Genomic DNA, 17,024 nt, shown 5'->3' with positions numbered 1-17,024 from the left:
TTAAATAATAATTCTTAAATAAGGATTAATAAGTAACTTTAATACAAGTCATGATTAATATATAATAAACAATGTTAAATGTGAATGAAAAAAAAAAAAAAGTACACAACATAGTTTCATTCACAGTTTAACAGCCACAGTGTAAGAGAGCTTCCCAGATGTTGTCACTTTTGTGGTTTATAGCCTCCTGATAAGTGATACATTGCTCTATTTTTGTTTTTTAGATCTCCTTCACATCCTTCCATCTTTGGCATGCTTAGGATTATGCCAAGTAGTCTCCCTCACAATTAGAGTATTTTGTGTTTTGCTCTTCCACTTTTTATTCTTGTTCTTTATTGCTATGCCGAGCACAGATGGCACAGCCACAACAGGCAGTGTGAGAATGACCATATTTCTCACATTTAAAGCACTCATAAGGAGTTTAGAATATACAGCCTTACTGGGCAGCTGAGATAGACTGCTTTAACAGACATTGGTGGGTTCCAGTTTGCTGATGGTAAGGATAGGCATCTGGTTCCCACGAGATGCCCATCCCTATGTATCAGAATACTTCTTATGGCTGACACTCCTTGGTCCTTGAGTTTGGAGCATATCCCTTCACCAGGAACATCAAGGTTGTCCCACTCTGATATGACATCTCTAGAAAAGTTTTGTAGGGGGTAACTGTAACACCAGTATTTTCTCAATAGATGTTGCATGAAGTAAATTTTCTGATTGTGCTACTGTAGATGCTTCAATAAGGATATCTCCTGAATACAGCTTCTTTACCGATTTTGGAGATCCTGTTAACCCTTCCAAACCCTTCTGGATGAAGAAGGGTGACATTTTTCTAATTGGACATTCACCTATTGAGTGTAAGATTAAGAACACTGGTGTATTTATTGCAACTTCTGATGTTTTTTTGTTTTTTATTGTGGTTTTCTGTTGATGATAATATGGTTTCTGAACCTGGTTGTAGCTTGTTGAGGATCCTTGATAAGCAGCGACTGCACTTGGGAGCTGAATGCCCATGGCTATTACATATGCTATATGGGCACCACACCAAACCTTGGACCTTGTTCCTGGACCATGAGGAAGGAGATCCACTGCCACACCCTTGATCCTTGAAGGTAAGCCCACTAGCCAATTGATCTTGGCTGGGCCATTCAGGACCACCTGTCTTGCCAATGCAGAGGCTAAAGTAGTGCAAGACTATCAGGATTCCCCCTTCGAGATGTCCATGGGTCACACCCAAACACGACAGGAAGGCGTGGAATCCCAGCGATGGTGGTCTGGAAGATACAACAGGAATAAAGACCGAGGAGAAGTAGAGTGAAGAATACTGGAAGAAAAGCATAGAAAAAGAGTGAGAATGAAAAGGGCCAGTAGCATCACTGGGGTGTCCTCTCCACCATGAACAGGTGGCATTATGTGAATGGACAGAGATTTAGGTTATCAAACGGACAGAAGGACAAAAACTGACAGCCTTTGAAAATAAGTTTGAGGAAAATAAATAAAACATCATGGATTGAAATTCATACTAATATTTTAAGTCAGATTTTATTAAGCAGAATTCACAATGAATGTTGGATTTAGCAATATATATATATATATATATATATATATATATATATATATTAAGTACTGTTACAGCATTAGAGATAATGGTGCCATGTAAATGAAACATATTTCTTAGAAGTAGAACTTGCTTCCAGATTTACTATCCTTTGAATTTTTATGCCTGCTGAACTGATATTGTGGAACTAGCCAAACAGGTCACAGAACATTACTCATTCTGTGCCTCTTAAAAGAAATGGGGGAAAAGTAAATCAGGCCTTCATGAACAAAACTACAAACTTTCAGCTCAGGAAGCCATTTTAATTCCTATAAGCAAAGTGTTAGCTGCTAGTGATGCTCATTTATGTCACAAAAGTAACTGGAATAACAGTTGTGGAAAAAAGTTATAGGAACTTTGTAACTTGTTAAATGAAGTTTTTCATATAGGATGGAAAATATTTATTTGATATTAAAGGTTACATTAGTGTAGTAACATTTTATGGCTGTTTTCGAGGGATACAGCAAGTTGATTTTTAAGTGTCCCTTCATTTTTGCTTCAGAATCCTTTATACAAGAAGAAGAAGACTGTGAATCTTAAAGATGAAAATAAAAAGAAGAAATGTTTTTGACGGATTTTTCTAGAAGCCATCGAAGGAGGAAAGATAGACAGTGTTCGAATTTGATTTTATTGTCAGTCTGAACTTTTTGTGTTTTTGACAAGGAATAGGAAATCTACAGTTATTCCAAGATAAAGTGGTTTCAGAAGAACTGTTTCATTCAAGAGAGTTCCAGATGTAGTTAAGAGACATAATATTCTTTTTAACTGGTATGGGGATCAAAAACCAGATAAGATGTGATCATTAGTTAATTATCTTTTTTTAGATTTTAAGTTGTGGTTAAAGTTCAGAATTTCGTAAATTTATTTTAATGTATTTTAGTATTATTAGACTGTTTTTTGTTTTTGTATAGTAGAGGTATGAAGACTCAATTTACTTAATTATTGTAGAAGTTTAAGATTGAAATTTGAGAATTGATAGTGAATTATCACAGCAAAATTACATATATCTAGGATCTTACTTGTGTGCTTAGATTTCAGTATAGAAATCTGATACCATTTACAAACTAATTTTACAATAGACTCATTAGACAAAATTTAACAGTTTAAAACTTATTCACAATGGTAAATTCAATAAATAAATAATAAATTGAAACTTTTTTATGAATAATAAAAAGTAGTTTTAAAACCTTCTTCACATGTCATCTGCATCTTCTTCTGGACCCTCAGGTCTATAGCAGCAACCAACAATATATTTTATCCTATTGGCCTCTATCTCAAACTAGCCTCAAAATGAGCCATTTCCCTCAGATCTACAAACTTCCTTAACTTCCATTTTCATTGGTTGAAATTTTTTAGTTATCATTAATAATACCCCCTCCTCCTTTCCTATTTCCTCTATCTTCTCTGAAAATACAATATCTGTTACATTCTATTCCTGTAACTACATCATTCTCTAACAAACAGGTCTCAACAAATGGCAATAATTTTTGGCCAAGTCAAGCTGACCAATGCCAAAAACTTCTCTACATTATTTCTGATATTTCGGGCATTCATGTACATGCTTTTCAACATCCCTTTGAGCTCATAGTTATCTTTACCAATGTCATTACCTGCCCATTCAGATTCAAAACTTGGGAAACTGTACCCAGCTCTTCACAATCATTCCTGTACTCACACTCATTTGTCCCATGGGTTGCCTAGACACATGCTTGATTGCTTTTCCTTTCATTTCTCAAGTTTCCCTGGTTTTGTACTTCTAAACTCTCACTGAACAACAACAACAACACTTTCTCCCAGCATCTAACTCCAAAACTATTCAAACGCAGTCCATCAGGCATATACAGGTCCTTTCATCCATCAAATTCACTCCACACATTTATGAACTGCACATCATTCCTCCTATGCAATCTTCTCATTGACAATCATGACTCTTCTTCTCAATTCTGTCCTATCATATATATGTGCATAACAGAGTTCTGTGCTGTCAAATGCCTCTGCAAAGTCCAGCAGTATCATAGTGTAGCCATTTCTTTTAAAACAAAAACACACACACAACCACAGTAAAGATATTTTAATAAAATTAAACTGTTGTTATGTGGATATTTCAGTTTATGTATCAAACCACATTCAGTGTAGATTATAGAACGGAAAATTAAATGCAACACACTGTGTATGTGCTGAAAATTATGGTTATGTTATCATACCATTGAATCCTGATAGTGTTGTTAATCCCATGTTTATAATAGCACCTGAATAAGTACTTAAAGCAACACCTACTCTCACATCAACTGTCTCTTTATAATAACACTTGAGTAAATAACTAAGGTAAGACCTAATCTTTAAAGGTACCTGTGGCATAACAATCAAACAAGGAACATAACATGATAATCACAGAAATAAACTTCAATGTAAAGTATAGATATTTTGTACTGAAATTAACTGTATCTCATCATTGTGTTGAAACAAGCAATTCAAAGAACAGGAATATAATGTAAATATAACAATCAGTTTACTAATTAAAAAATGGTTGACACATGCTACAGAAATAATCTTAAAAGAACTATTTTTGATATTTATATAAAATAGGAATCTCCCAAATCTTTTAGGAGAGACAGAGAGACAATAATTTCAATTAAGGTTACACTGGAGTAAAATGTCTTCATAACTTTCTTTGAAAACATATTCATATTTAAAACTACTTCTATGGAGGTCTTCTCCATAGAAGTCTCACCGGTCTTCTCCTGTGAGATGAAGCTTGTCTCGAGCTTCATCTCAGGATACTGTGTTTGGCCAATAATACTATGCTATGCAAGACCAGATTTTCGAGGTTTCAGGTAGTATTGTGGTACTGTGTTCATTAATTCTTCTTCTTATTTTTTTTTCCAAAGAATGACCTATCTACTCAAAGCATAACAAATTACATTCACCATGGATCTGGTAGACACCAGCTAAAGAAAGAAGTGACTGTTTATATTTTGTAGATGGCAACAGATGAGAAATTTTGTTAATAGAAAAATATGTAGAGGCTAAAATGGAAAAATTTTATCAGTAGGTTTAGAGAAGCCAAAAATATATATGGGATTGGAACCCTGCAGTCCAGAGAACCATGAGCAAAGAATCCTTGGGTATTGGAACATAGAAGTTAATTATCTGTTGGATTTGATGAGAGTTGGAAACCATTTAATTCCATTAGAGTTTTGATAGGGAGACGTTCTTGTTGTAAGCCTGAGGGAGGGTAGCAAACATTATGTACTCTATAAATTAATGATAACATCATCAATTTTTTGGGAGGTGTGATGAGCAGATTTTTGATGTATATATTTGCCAGTAAAGGTAGGTTTCTATACTATAGGTTTACAATCTCTTGTGGGTGGGGGAGACATAAAAAACACACAAAAGTGGAGTATATAATTCTAATGCATATATCAGTGAAGCATGTTTTTCTTTTCCTTTTATAGCATCTTTGCCCATGGTTATAAAATATGTAAATTCCGTTATGCTGCTACTAACAGAACAATCACTGTAGAGAAGACTAAAATTAAGTATCAGCACTCTTACACGTGAAATGAATTTTGCAGTGACTAAGGTGCTAATCCTAACTATATTTCAATCCATGATTCAAATTTATTCCATTAATAAATTCAACATACACAGACCTGAGAGTAATTAAAATATCAATAAAATGAATATAAGTGGATGATATACCTCGCTGCTTGTAACCAAAAATCAGATCAATCCACTGGTGAAGTTGACAGGAGACAAATTCTGATTCCAGAGCCTATAAACAAAAAATAAGTTATACAATAATTACTAAAAGATAAAGGGTGTGTCAAAACATAAATTGCTTTAAGGTATGCAATTAATATAATACATCTAAAATATATAAAGTTTCTCTGCGCTATCTAGCTACCATGTCCCCAAGTGGCAGATAGGAGGAAACCCTGATCACTATCCTTTTGATATCAGGGCAATTTTGAATATAATGAATAAAGAGCAGTGGACTAGTGGTTTTGGGACTGGCGATCACATGTGAAAATATTGTCATTCATCAATTCATATTAGACAAACCTCGAACTTCCAAGATGAATCAGACAGGAACAAAATAGTCCTCATTCGCTGGAGGAAAGATAGTTATTACCTATGACAGCAAGCAGTTAAACATGAAAGCAGAGGATGCTGAGAATCCCCGAGGTAATCAGATCAAGCTATTATTGGAAACTTTAAATTGTAAGACTCCAATAAGTGAAGCACAGCTGACTGAATTAACTGCTAAAGTGACTAAAATGAGATATTCTTGGACTGTTTGAAGTTAGACATAATGGTGAAGAAATTCTTCATTAAAAAACTGAGACATACTGAACCACAGAGGCCGAGATAACGAAAGATTTAGCAGAGTTGGATTCATGATTAACCAAAAAGTTGAAGAACAACAACATAGCAGAATTTGACATATATCTTATTGAACAGTAAGAATCATTGTCCAGATATCAAAAAGATAAACTCTCAAGGTCATCTATGCACCAACATTAAGTCATACTGATAAAGAAATTGAAGACTTCTATCGTGATGTATACCAACTTCACAACAAAGGAAAACATCGTTTTAAAATTGTAATGGGACATTTTAATGCCACAACTGGTGCACAATCAAATGAAAGCCCACTGGGAAATTTTGGATATGGCATGAGAGATGATAGAGGAGTAAGGCTAATAGAATTTGCAGAAAAAGAAAACCTGTACATCATTAAATTTTTCTTCGTGAAAAAAACAAAACAAAACCACAGGAAATGGACATGGAGAAGTCCAAATGGGAAAACTAATGAAACTGACTTTATTCTCAGCAACAATAACAACATCACCTTCAAAATTAGAAGTGAACATTATATGGTACAAAGCTAAGTTTGAATAAATTACCAAAAAGAAAGAAGAAAAATGTTTTAAAGATCAAAACAAAAAATACAGATGTACACAAACTTAAAGTCAAATGAGCGAAACAACAGATTTAAAAATTTTAATATAGATGACAATACTGATCTATCAGAAAGTAATGATATTATTACCCAAAAGCTTTTGCAATGCTTATTTGAAATAGCTGGTACTACAAAACAGAAATAAGACAAAATTTATGAAGAAACAAAAGAGCTTATGAAGAAATGAAGAGAAATGAAACAAGGTGATAACTCACAGAATAAGATTGAATATATTGAATTGCACAAAACAATCCAAACATGTATCAAGGAAGAAAGTTCAATTGTACACTAATACAACGAAACAATTAAAGACAACTGCAGCCTTCAAAAAAGCCAAACAACAACTGATGAACAGCAATAAACAGATGGTTACAGTCAAACTATGAGATGGGAACATAACTAGAGATAGATATGAAATAGCAAAAAGAATTGAAGAATTTGACTCAATATTATGGAATAAAAAAAGAAATTAGTCAAAACGCTAAATTAGCTTATACAAGACAGTATTCACACCAGTTTTAACTTATGGATCTGAGAGCTGGGTTAGAAATAAAACACTTGATCAAAGGCTGGAGACCACAGATACGAGTTCTGAGAAAGATTAGTGGCTATGAACAAATATGGTATTAATGGCAGTACTGTATTGCATTAAAAATGAGGATATTAGAAAAATTTCCATTGTTAGCATTTAAGAATGTTAGCAAAGGGGTATGGTCACTTAAACAGGATGGGAGAGGAAAGATTAGCAAAACAAGTGTTCTTTGCCAGATTGGCAAAATAAAGGACCCATAGAAAGACCAAGATGTAGGTGGATTGATATAGCAAAAAGCCTTAGAATACAAAAATATAAGATCTGATAATATTCGATGACGGTTAACAGATTAATTTGGAAGAAAATTGTAGATCAGAAGTTAGTAATAGTGTAACTCTTTCATGTAGTACTGTCACAATAATATGCATCCTGAGAGTACATGTGAGGAAATTGATGATGACTCAATATTTATATCAGGATGACAAAGCAAATGAAGAAGACAAATAAGAAATAACTGAAGTGCCACAAATTCTAGCAGAAGAAGTTATCTGGAGCATCCAAAGCATGCAAAATGAAAAGTTTGCAGGCAAGAATAGAGTCATGGCTGAACTTCTAAAAGCAGGCAAGGAAATGATTTACTGAATCTTGGCAAAACTTTTAACCCTATGATGCCCGCAGAAGAAGAAGAATGATGTACCAAGAGCAGGGGAAAAGGTACCCTTATTCTGTTACACAAAAAAAAAAAAAAAAAAGTGAAGCAGAAGAATTAAAGAACTATTGACCTATCATTCTCCTATTGGTGGTTTACACAGTGTTTACAAAGTCTTGGCTCATAGCCTTGATGAAACTCTAGATCTTGCACAACCAAAAGAACAGGCAAGCTTTTGAAGTGGCTTTAGCACCATGAACCATATTCAAGTTATACAACAGATTATTGAACAGTGTTATGAATGCCATCTATCAAGTCTTGGTTTTATTGATTATGAGAAAGCCTCTGATTCAATAAAAACTCATGCATGTCTTAAATATTATGAAGCCAGCAAATGAAGGATCAATATATCAGACCATCAAATCAGCATACACCAATATAGTAGCAGCAATTAATTTTAATGGAAACATCTCTATTGTGGAAATACAGAGAGGCATAAGACATGGTGACAGAAAACTATTTACAGCATACCTAGAAGGAATATTCAAACTTCTTGAAAAAAAAAAAAAGATCTCAAGATAAATGGAAGATATTTAAGCTATTTACATTTTCCAGAATATATAATTATCTTTACTTCAACTACACATGAATTACAGACTCATACTCATGAACTCTAAATTACCATGGAAGAAATTAAAAGATGCACAATGCTTGGATGGAAAGCATTTGGAAAATTACAGCCAAGATCCAAAAGCCATTAATTACCATTATGCCTAAAAAGGAAAGTTTATAACCAATGTATTCTTCCTATATTGACATATGGCTGTGAAACACGGACAAAATGCAAAGGAATTTCAAAAATTAAGAACAACATAAATTACTATGGAAAGAAGCATTCTTGTTATCACAAGAACTGGATCATAAAAGGAATATGTGGATAAGAAATCAAAACCAAAGTCTCTGACATCAGTGAAAGAGTGAAATATCTGAAGTGGTGATAGGCTGGGCATATTGCTCGAAGACAAGATCAACAATAGACAAAAGATGTACTGGACTGGATTCCACGAGAGATAAAACAATCACAACACTGACCAAAATCATGATGGATTGATGATATGATATCATAATATAATACATAAAAGAATTACAGAAGTACCATATCAACATAACTGGTGTTACTGGAACAAAGAAGACAAAAAAAGTGACATACTTCTAAATAACAATTACAAAATGCTATATTCAAGAAAAATGATGATCAGGAAAATGAAGGAATAGCTATAGTTTTCAACACTAAACATAAAAATGACCTTCCTGGATGGTAATGCAATTTCAAGTAGAATGATGTGGACATCAAAATGGGGAATTGGACAATTAAATTTCTATGTGTATATGATCCAACAGAAAGTTATACTAAGAAAAAAGTGAAGAATATTTTGGGGTCATTACAGAAGGTAGCTGACATAAAGAAAAAGAAAAATTTTGTCCTTATTAAAAGTCTAAACAGCAAAGTAGGAAATGAATAACACAGAAATGTTTTAGTAAGAAAATCTGGAGAAAGAGTAAAGCCAATAATAATTATAAGAGGCAGTCCTGGAAAAGAAGAAAGCATATTGAAAGTTGCAAGTAAATCAGACATGTGCTCTAAGAGAATACAGAGAAAAAAATGTAATGGAAAAAGCCTGGTAAGAACACAGAAGATAAATATCAGGAAAGTGGTAAAATGTTCTGGAAGCTATTGAAAAAGCTTAGAAATGGAGGAAGGAGTACTATGAAAGGAATCAGAGATGATAAAGGTTGGCAAGAAAACTGAAGACAAAAATGCCCTAGATGTCTAGAGTTAATTACTCTGAAGGATTACTAAATGAAACAAGAAATGACAGAACAGTGCTAGAAAAATATTAGAAAAAAGGAATGAAGGCAGGGTACATATCCATATTTGAGATAGAAAAATTCATCAGAAACCAGGAAATGTAGAAAGGCAACTGGAGTAGATTAAATTCAACAATCAGAAATGCTCAAAAACAAGAGTTTTAAAAAAGGGAAAAAAACATAAAACTGAATGCCAATGTGAGAAATTTCCAAGTGAGTGTTTTGGTATATCAGAGAAGTGTAAGCATACTCGAGAAGAAGCAAAGAACAACTCATGGAAGATAAACTTGGAGAAGAACAAGTGAGCTTGTTTTTCTCCAAGTTGCAGGTTGTTGATATCAGATATTCACTTTAAGACAAATAGCTGCAAAATCATAGGAAAATAACAAAGATGTTTATTTAAGTTTTGTAAATTTGGAGAAGCCATATGACAAGAGGCTAAGAGAAAAACTGTTCAAAATACTACAATTATACCAGCAAAACATAATCTACAATTAAGTTGTAAATCCGATCATATACCTGCTTATCAAAAACCAGTGTTTAATAATCATCTGTTTTACCATACCAAAAAAAAAAAAAAAAAAAAAAAAAAAAAAAAAAAAAAAAACACCTACAGGAAGATTGATCTGGTATGGTTTTGGGTTTAGTGGTGCAAGGAGGACAGCTAAGGTCATTGTTTCAATACAATGTCTCAGCATAAACAGGTATAAAAGTTAGTGTATAAAAACAAGTTTAAAAAAATTCACAAAAGAACAAGGTGGAGAAGCACACGTGTATGCGTGCACACACACAGACATATCTACAAGGTGGCCATAATTAAATTTCCCCTATTCAAGCCCTATGTAGCTCAATCTAACAACTATCACCAAATTTGGTTGGGAGTCTAATCAAGACATGGGAAAAAGGATTCCATGAAAAAAATTTTTTTTAGAGAACCATTCCTTCAAACATTTTATGTATTCTGCTGTTGAGAATGCTATGTACAGAATGCAATTTCTGGTCTATGAGAAAAGTGACCACATTCAACCAGATCCTCTTTCCATGGGTGAAATCAATGTGCTCGAGTTGTGTGCAACAGGTTTGTGACAACACTTACGCTCCAGTAACTGTAATGCCATAATTCTTTCTTTCTTTCTTAATCCTCCTCTTTTACCTTTTATGGTGTCGAGGTTTTTTTATTCTTACAACTGCAACTCTCTTGAGGATAAGGTGGTTGGCCCTATGCCTCCCGGTGTGTCCGATGTCTGTAGATACGTGCTTCACGGGGTTTGCCTGTTCTGGGGGACGAAAAACCCAAGTTTCCAAGTGAAAATACCCCCTACCTCTATAAGAGACTGGCTAACTCACCTTTGATCAAAGGAAACCAAATAAAGGTTCCTCATGTTACTGATGGGAATGAAACCCCCCACATCTTTCCGACCAAAGGGCTTTGTCTATAATGACTGAGCTATGGAGGCTCAATACCGTAATTACTCTGTTAAATTAAATCGATATTAAATGTTTAATTGCTGTGTTATCATAAGTTCAATACATAAAGGAAATCTTTCATTTCAGCTTAGTCTTTGTTATTCATTTAACTGACCATTCTAATGAGTTTTTTTTACAATTCTATATTCCCCCTATCGGTGACTTTTTGAACTAAAATTGTTTTCACAAAAACCTTCTTCTCGTGTCTTGATTAATCTCCCTACCAAATTTGGCATATTCCAGTTGTTAAATTGAGTGACATAAGGTTCTGAATAGGGGAAGATCAATAGATCACAGTATGGTGGCTGCTCTTCTAAGTACGACACCCAGACTAGTACCTAGGTCATCACTTTACTTCTTTCTTATATATTTCCTTCATATTTCCTTCTCTATATGTTCATCGACCAAGCACATGATTTATTTGTGCCCTTCTTAAAACTAACTTACTAACTGATTAACTTACTACTAATAACTAAATTCCCCATATCCCTATCTAGGAACTGATATATTTCCTTATTCAATCAAAATATCACCCTCTTAGTTCATTATGGTCTTTGGGTGTGGAGTCAAATCCCCCAGTCAGAGGATGAGTCCCAATAGATCGCAGTATATGGTGGCTGCTCTTCTAAGCACGACACCAAGACCAGTACGTAGGTCATTATTTTACTTCTTTCTTATATATATATTTCCTTCCCTGTATATTCATCGACAAAGCACATGATTTATTTGTTCCCTTCTTAAAACTAACTTACAAAGTAATTTACTGACTAACTTACATACTAACTTGCAACTAGTAACTAAATTTCTCCTATCCCTATCTAGGAACTGATATATTTCCTTATTTATTCAAAATATCACCATCTTCATTTTATATATTCATTCAGAGTCTTTCATAATTAAATGTGTCTACTCAGCGAGTTCCACAATCTACAATCCACCGAGAAACCCAATGACACTGAGGTTGGGAAATAAAGACTGGTTCCCTACGTTATATGCTCATAGAGGAGCAGCGAGAGTCTTTAGAGAATTATGGCCACCTTGTGTATAAATGGAAAACCACTTGATGAATTTGATAAAATCTGCCTGAATGCATGCCCAGACAAATAATGAAAGTGACTAAAAAAAAAAAGAAAAAAAGAAAAAAAAAGAAAAGTGACTACTCTATTAACATAATGAGGAATGTTAATTAAAATATTTATTAAACTCACTAATATTTCACTAACACATCTGCAATCATCTGTATGGCAAGTCGGGATTGGCTGTTTACTCCTTCATAGGATCAGAGAACAATGGCAGTGGCTGCGTTGTGGTTCATATGATCACTTAGGTGGTAACTGCCCCAAATCTAAATGCTTCAACTGCATGGAGATCGGATATATTGCTAAGCAATGTCTCAAACCATGTCAGAATTGTGAAAGTTCTGAAAACAATGCATTAATACCTGTCACTTTAGAACTTTTGACGAAAGAGTGGAAGCACCGGTAGAGTCAATTAGAACACCGTATATATATATATATCAGAGAGACAAAATGAAGAATTCCTGGATCTTCCAATTCAGTCTAGTAAAGATGCAGCTTTTAAACAAACTACACTTAATAAAATCACAAAAAGTGCATGACCAAATCAGCTAGAAATTAGCCCAAAAATTCCAGAACTGCGGGAGTCACTTTTCCAGTCAAATACCGTTGGAACATCAGTGGAAATTAACAATAATGAACCTAGTATAACAATTGAACAGGTACAAAACGAAATGCAAACACATGAAACCGTTCTACAAGGAGAAACTGAAGAAGAAACAGACAAGCAAGCAAGACAAATGAAAGAACTTAATATGCGCACAAGATCATCAAAAATGAAAGATGAATTAATAAAAAAAATTTAAATAAACAAAAAAAAATTAAAAAAAGAACTACATCTAAAAGAAAAAGAAGTAATAAAAAATGTAAAGATGGAGAAGATTGTGGACCATCAAATGAAAACTCTTCAGGCTCAGAAGAGTGTATGGATTATGAAGAACCAACTCACGATAATAAAGAGAAAACAAAAGATACAATTAAAGAAAATATAATAAAGTTCACTGATTCAAAGTTTTCTCAGTACAATTATCATGAATTGGTTCTTTTCTTTTTATTTTCATGAAAAGAAAATAACTAGCTTCCAAATGAAGAATGATAGGGATGAAATTGAAATAATGGAAAGCAACTGTAAAAAACTGGATAACAGTTTAAAAGAAGCAGGCTACACAATTTCTCCTTCACAGCTTGAAGACCTTATCAGGTTCATCCAAAATTTAAAAGTGACACTTCATTAATCATAGCATCTCCTTTCTGCATCACCTCATTAAATGTATGAGGATTCCACAGGCAAATTAAACAAGAAACTATATGGAAACTTATGCTAAGCCATAATATCAGGTTTTTGTTTCTCCAAGAAACATACTTATGCAGATATAAAATGTTTAACAGGTAGATATTCCTTCTTTCTGATTGGAGTTTTGGAAGATTTAACAGGGCTGGAGTAGGAGTTCTTATTCTTGCCCCCTCTCCTCCTTTGGTCATTCTGTAATATCCAAAGGGATGCAGAAGGAGGAATTTTGACAATAGACTGGAAATACTGTGAATGTGTAATAAAGTTTATAAATGTTTATGCTCCATCCAATGGAACAGTTAGGCAAAATTTTTCCAGGAATTGGAGCCATATTTACATTGTGCCCACTACATCATAGCAGCTGGAGACTAGAATTGTACTGAAAATGACACATTAAGCAAAACAGGACGACACCCCAGGAGTGGAAAAGTAGGATTACTATTTTATTGTGAGACAAGATGGTTACCATAGGGAAAATGTTTACAAATCAAGAGATGAAAATAGCAATCTTCTTGGAAGAGGAAAATCATGAAGAAGCAGAGAAGTTTAGAGACCACTTATTTGTGATGAAATTGAACCACTTGGTGGACATATTCAAGAAACTAAATATATTAAACTAGTAACTCTAAGGAAAAAATACACATATCTTAGAGATGAGTGACAAAGTTAATGCTTTTTGTAAAAAACTAGATTTACGGAACAAAAAGGTAAAGCAACAAAAATTAGAAATATTTGCAAATGTGGATGAATTTATCAAAGCCTACAAGGCTGAAGAGCAACACATCAAAGTTTTATTTGCAACTACTGAAAATCATTTAACAATGTTGATAAAGAATTTTAGAAACTATTTTATAACTGACGACAACATAATGGCAATGTACGAGTGGGTTAAAAACCCATTTCAAATTACCCCTGAAGGTTTCCCAATTGAAGAAGCAGAACAATTTATAGACTTGATGTCAGGCGGCGAAATCAAAAGACAATTTGCATCTAAATCGCTGTATGAATTTTGGGCTGGTGTTGATGATGAATTTTCTGCACTCAAGTCAAAAGCTTTTCATGCACTTTTGCCATTTCCAACATCTTATCTTTGTGAAATCGGGTTTTCTGCAGTGGCTGATTTAAAAACAAAATGTAGATCTCAGTTAAATATAGAAAGAGAACTAAGAGTGTCAATTTCCAATGTATTACCATCGTATGAAAGCTTTTCTCTGCAACACAGGCCCAAGGAAGCCATTAAATTTTAGATTCATTGTTATTGTTTAGTTTTTAATTAGTTGCTCGGTATATTTTGCAATATTGATATGTTCCCATAAGCATAACTAGTTTATTCAATACAGTGGATTTTATACATTTTATTATTTTATTTCCAGAGTGTATTTTATGTTTTTGTGTCACTAAACAGTTTCATTAAATGCTTTTGTTTCAATAAAGTAGTTTTTCAGTTTTTCCTTTGATTTCCACTTTCTTCTCGCCCCCACTTTAGGTATTTTACATCTGCCCATAGGTTGAGAATCACTGCTCTAAACCTCTCCACCCTTCAAGAATAAAATCTGCTTTACCAGGTGAAATACCTCAATAAAATGATCAATAAACAGCTGTAATATGTTATCTGAATTGTCTCCACCTAGCAAGCTCATTCATCCACATTTCTCCTTCTACTGCCACACAATAAAATAATCAAGAACTCCTTAGGGTTTTTTCTTAAAATACAATGCTGGTGTAATCTCATATTCAAAAATTTGCCATTACTACGCTATTCACCTTTTTTTAGTCTTATATTCCTCATAAAAATACTCTCCACCTTCATACTTTAGCACTTTTTCCTCCACAATCTCTTTTTTTTTTTTTATTTGCAATACCTATTTGAATTCCTTATTCATTCACCATACTCCAAATCCCTATCTTCACTTGAGGTATGCATTTTGCCAATATCACTAGCAAGTATTTCTAACCTTGCTACCTTGATCTCTCTACCATGGTGTTGCCCCAAGCTGGTTTCTAAGTATATTATAATCATCTGCTTTATAATTCCTTATAAATTTCTTCCTTTACGATACTTCTGATTGCATATTCATCCTACAAGTCAAAACTATATAGTCACTCTCACCAACTAGACAAAATGATATCCAACTCAAAATTAATCAGTTGTTATGACTCAATCCAAAATTTTTGCAACTTGTGTTCTCTCTGCCACATGCTGCCTAAAACATTTCTCCCTCAAGAATTCTCCTTATTACTATATGCTGTTTCCTCAGTCCAATCTATATTGCTATAGTTAAAAATCTTTCATAATGATCACTTTTGCACTTGACAAACCAATTTTCCTGAAGAATTTTCCACTCATCACCCTTATGATTCCTTGTCTAAAGCAACCTTGTACTAAATAGTGTCCTGCATGTCTAACTCACACCATACCCAACATGGCACTGATGTCTTATAGGTTTTGAAACCCTTTGTGTGTCGGTCTGATATATACATAATACATTCTCAAGATCATCGTCATTTCTCTCTCAATTCTCTACCCTGAGAAACACAACTCACTACTAAGAATATGAAACCATTCTGTAAAAATATTTTATACCCTTCTACTTCTATTTCTGCCAGGACATTATCTTCCATAAACCACATTTTGCTGATACCATTAATCTTCTGACAGGCAGATCTATCAATGCCACAACACCTCATTCCCATTATTCTTGTTCTTGATAGTACGGGCATTTGTATATTGAAAATCAGTGCATTATCAGTATTTCCATAATGATTATTATTCTTCCCAGATTCAACTCAGTCAAATCCACATCTCTCCCCAAGCATTCCACACAATGCCATTTGACGTGTGAACTCTAATATCCCTGCTCTAATACTTTCACCTGCCCAAAGAGCAGCATATTTTCTATTAATAAATGTGCTCCAAGCAACTGTGTATTCCAAATCTTTCTTCCTACATATTGCACCTATCATGTCATTCATTATTTCCCTGTTGTCCTCAACTCTGCATTATCACATCTAGGTAAAACACTCATTATCTTTTGTCTCACTTTTCTGCACCATTTTAACTAATGATCTCAAATCTTTTGCTACCTAATTCATATATTACTTCTCAGGTCATTCATACCAGTTATCACTATCATCTCATCAACATTTTCATCTTGCTTCATAGCCAGTCACACACACCTGTCAAGTAAGAGCACCACTAATATTCTGCTCTGTACAATCATCAAATAACCTTGTGTCATACTCTCACAGCTACATTTTCATTCCCCCCTCCCTCTCTCTCTCTCTCCTCCTTTTATCATCCCTCTTCTGTCCTTTACTCTTTTTTTCTCTCATTTCCTATCTTTCCTTGGCTTGCCATTCTCTCACAGTCTTCTTTTATTCCCATGACTTTTTTCTCTCTTTCTCTCATGTTTTCTAATCTCTCCCTTCACTATTTTCAACTCAGTTTTCTTGTCTTCCACTTCCTCTCTCTTGGTACCCCTCTCTCTCTCTCTCTCTCTCTCTCTCTCTCTCTCTCTCTCTCTCTCGCTAAGCATCTTGACTTCACTTGGCATCTACACAATCAAGCCCATCTATC

At 34.0% G+C, this 17,024-nt stretch overlaps 1 protein-coding gene across 1 annotated transcript in view; it reads right to left on the bottom strand.

Moving 5' to 3' along the window:
- rg (A kinase anchor protein rugose) overlaps window positions 1-17,024 on the bottom strand; it is a 1,380,990-nt gene that overhangs the window by 183,622 nt on the left and 1,180,344 nt on the right. Inside the window, exon 44 of the mRNA XM_090393458.1 lies at window positions 5,300-5,372. Coding sequence (XP_090249584.1) covers window positions 5,300-5,372 — 73 coding nt within the window. The remainder of the gene's footprint in view (window positions 1-5,299; window positions 5,373-17,024) is intronic.

This window comes from Typopeltis vanoorti, chromosome 5 (genome assembly GCF_054136105.1).
Source record: "Typopeltis vanoorti isolate ZY-2024b chromosome 5, IOZ_Tvanoo_1.0, whole genome shotgun sequence".
Lineage (NCBI taxonomy): Eukaryota > Metazoa > Arthropoda > Arachnida > Uropygi > Thelyphonidae > Typopeltis > Typopeltis vanoorti.
The sequence above is the reverse complement of the archived record's forward strand: the minus strand, read 5'-3'. Positions and strand labels throughout refer to the sequence as shown.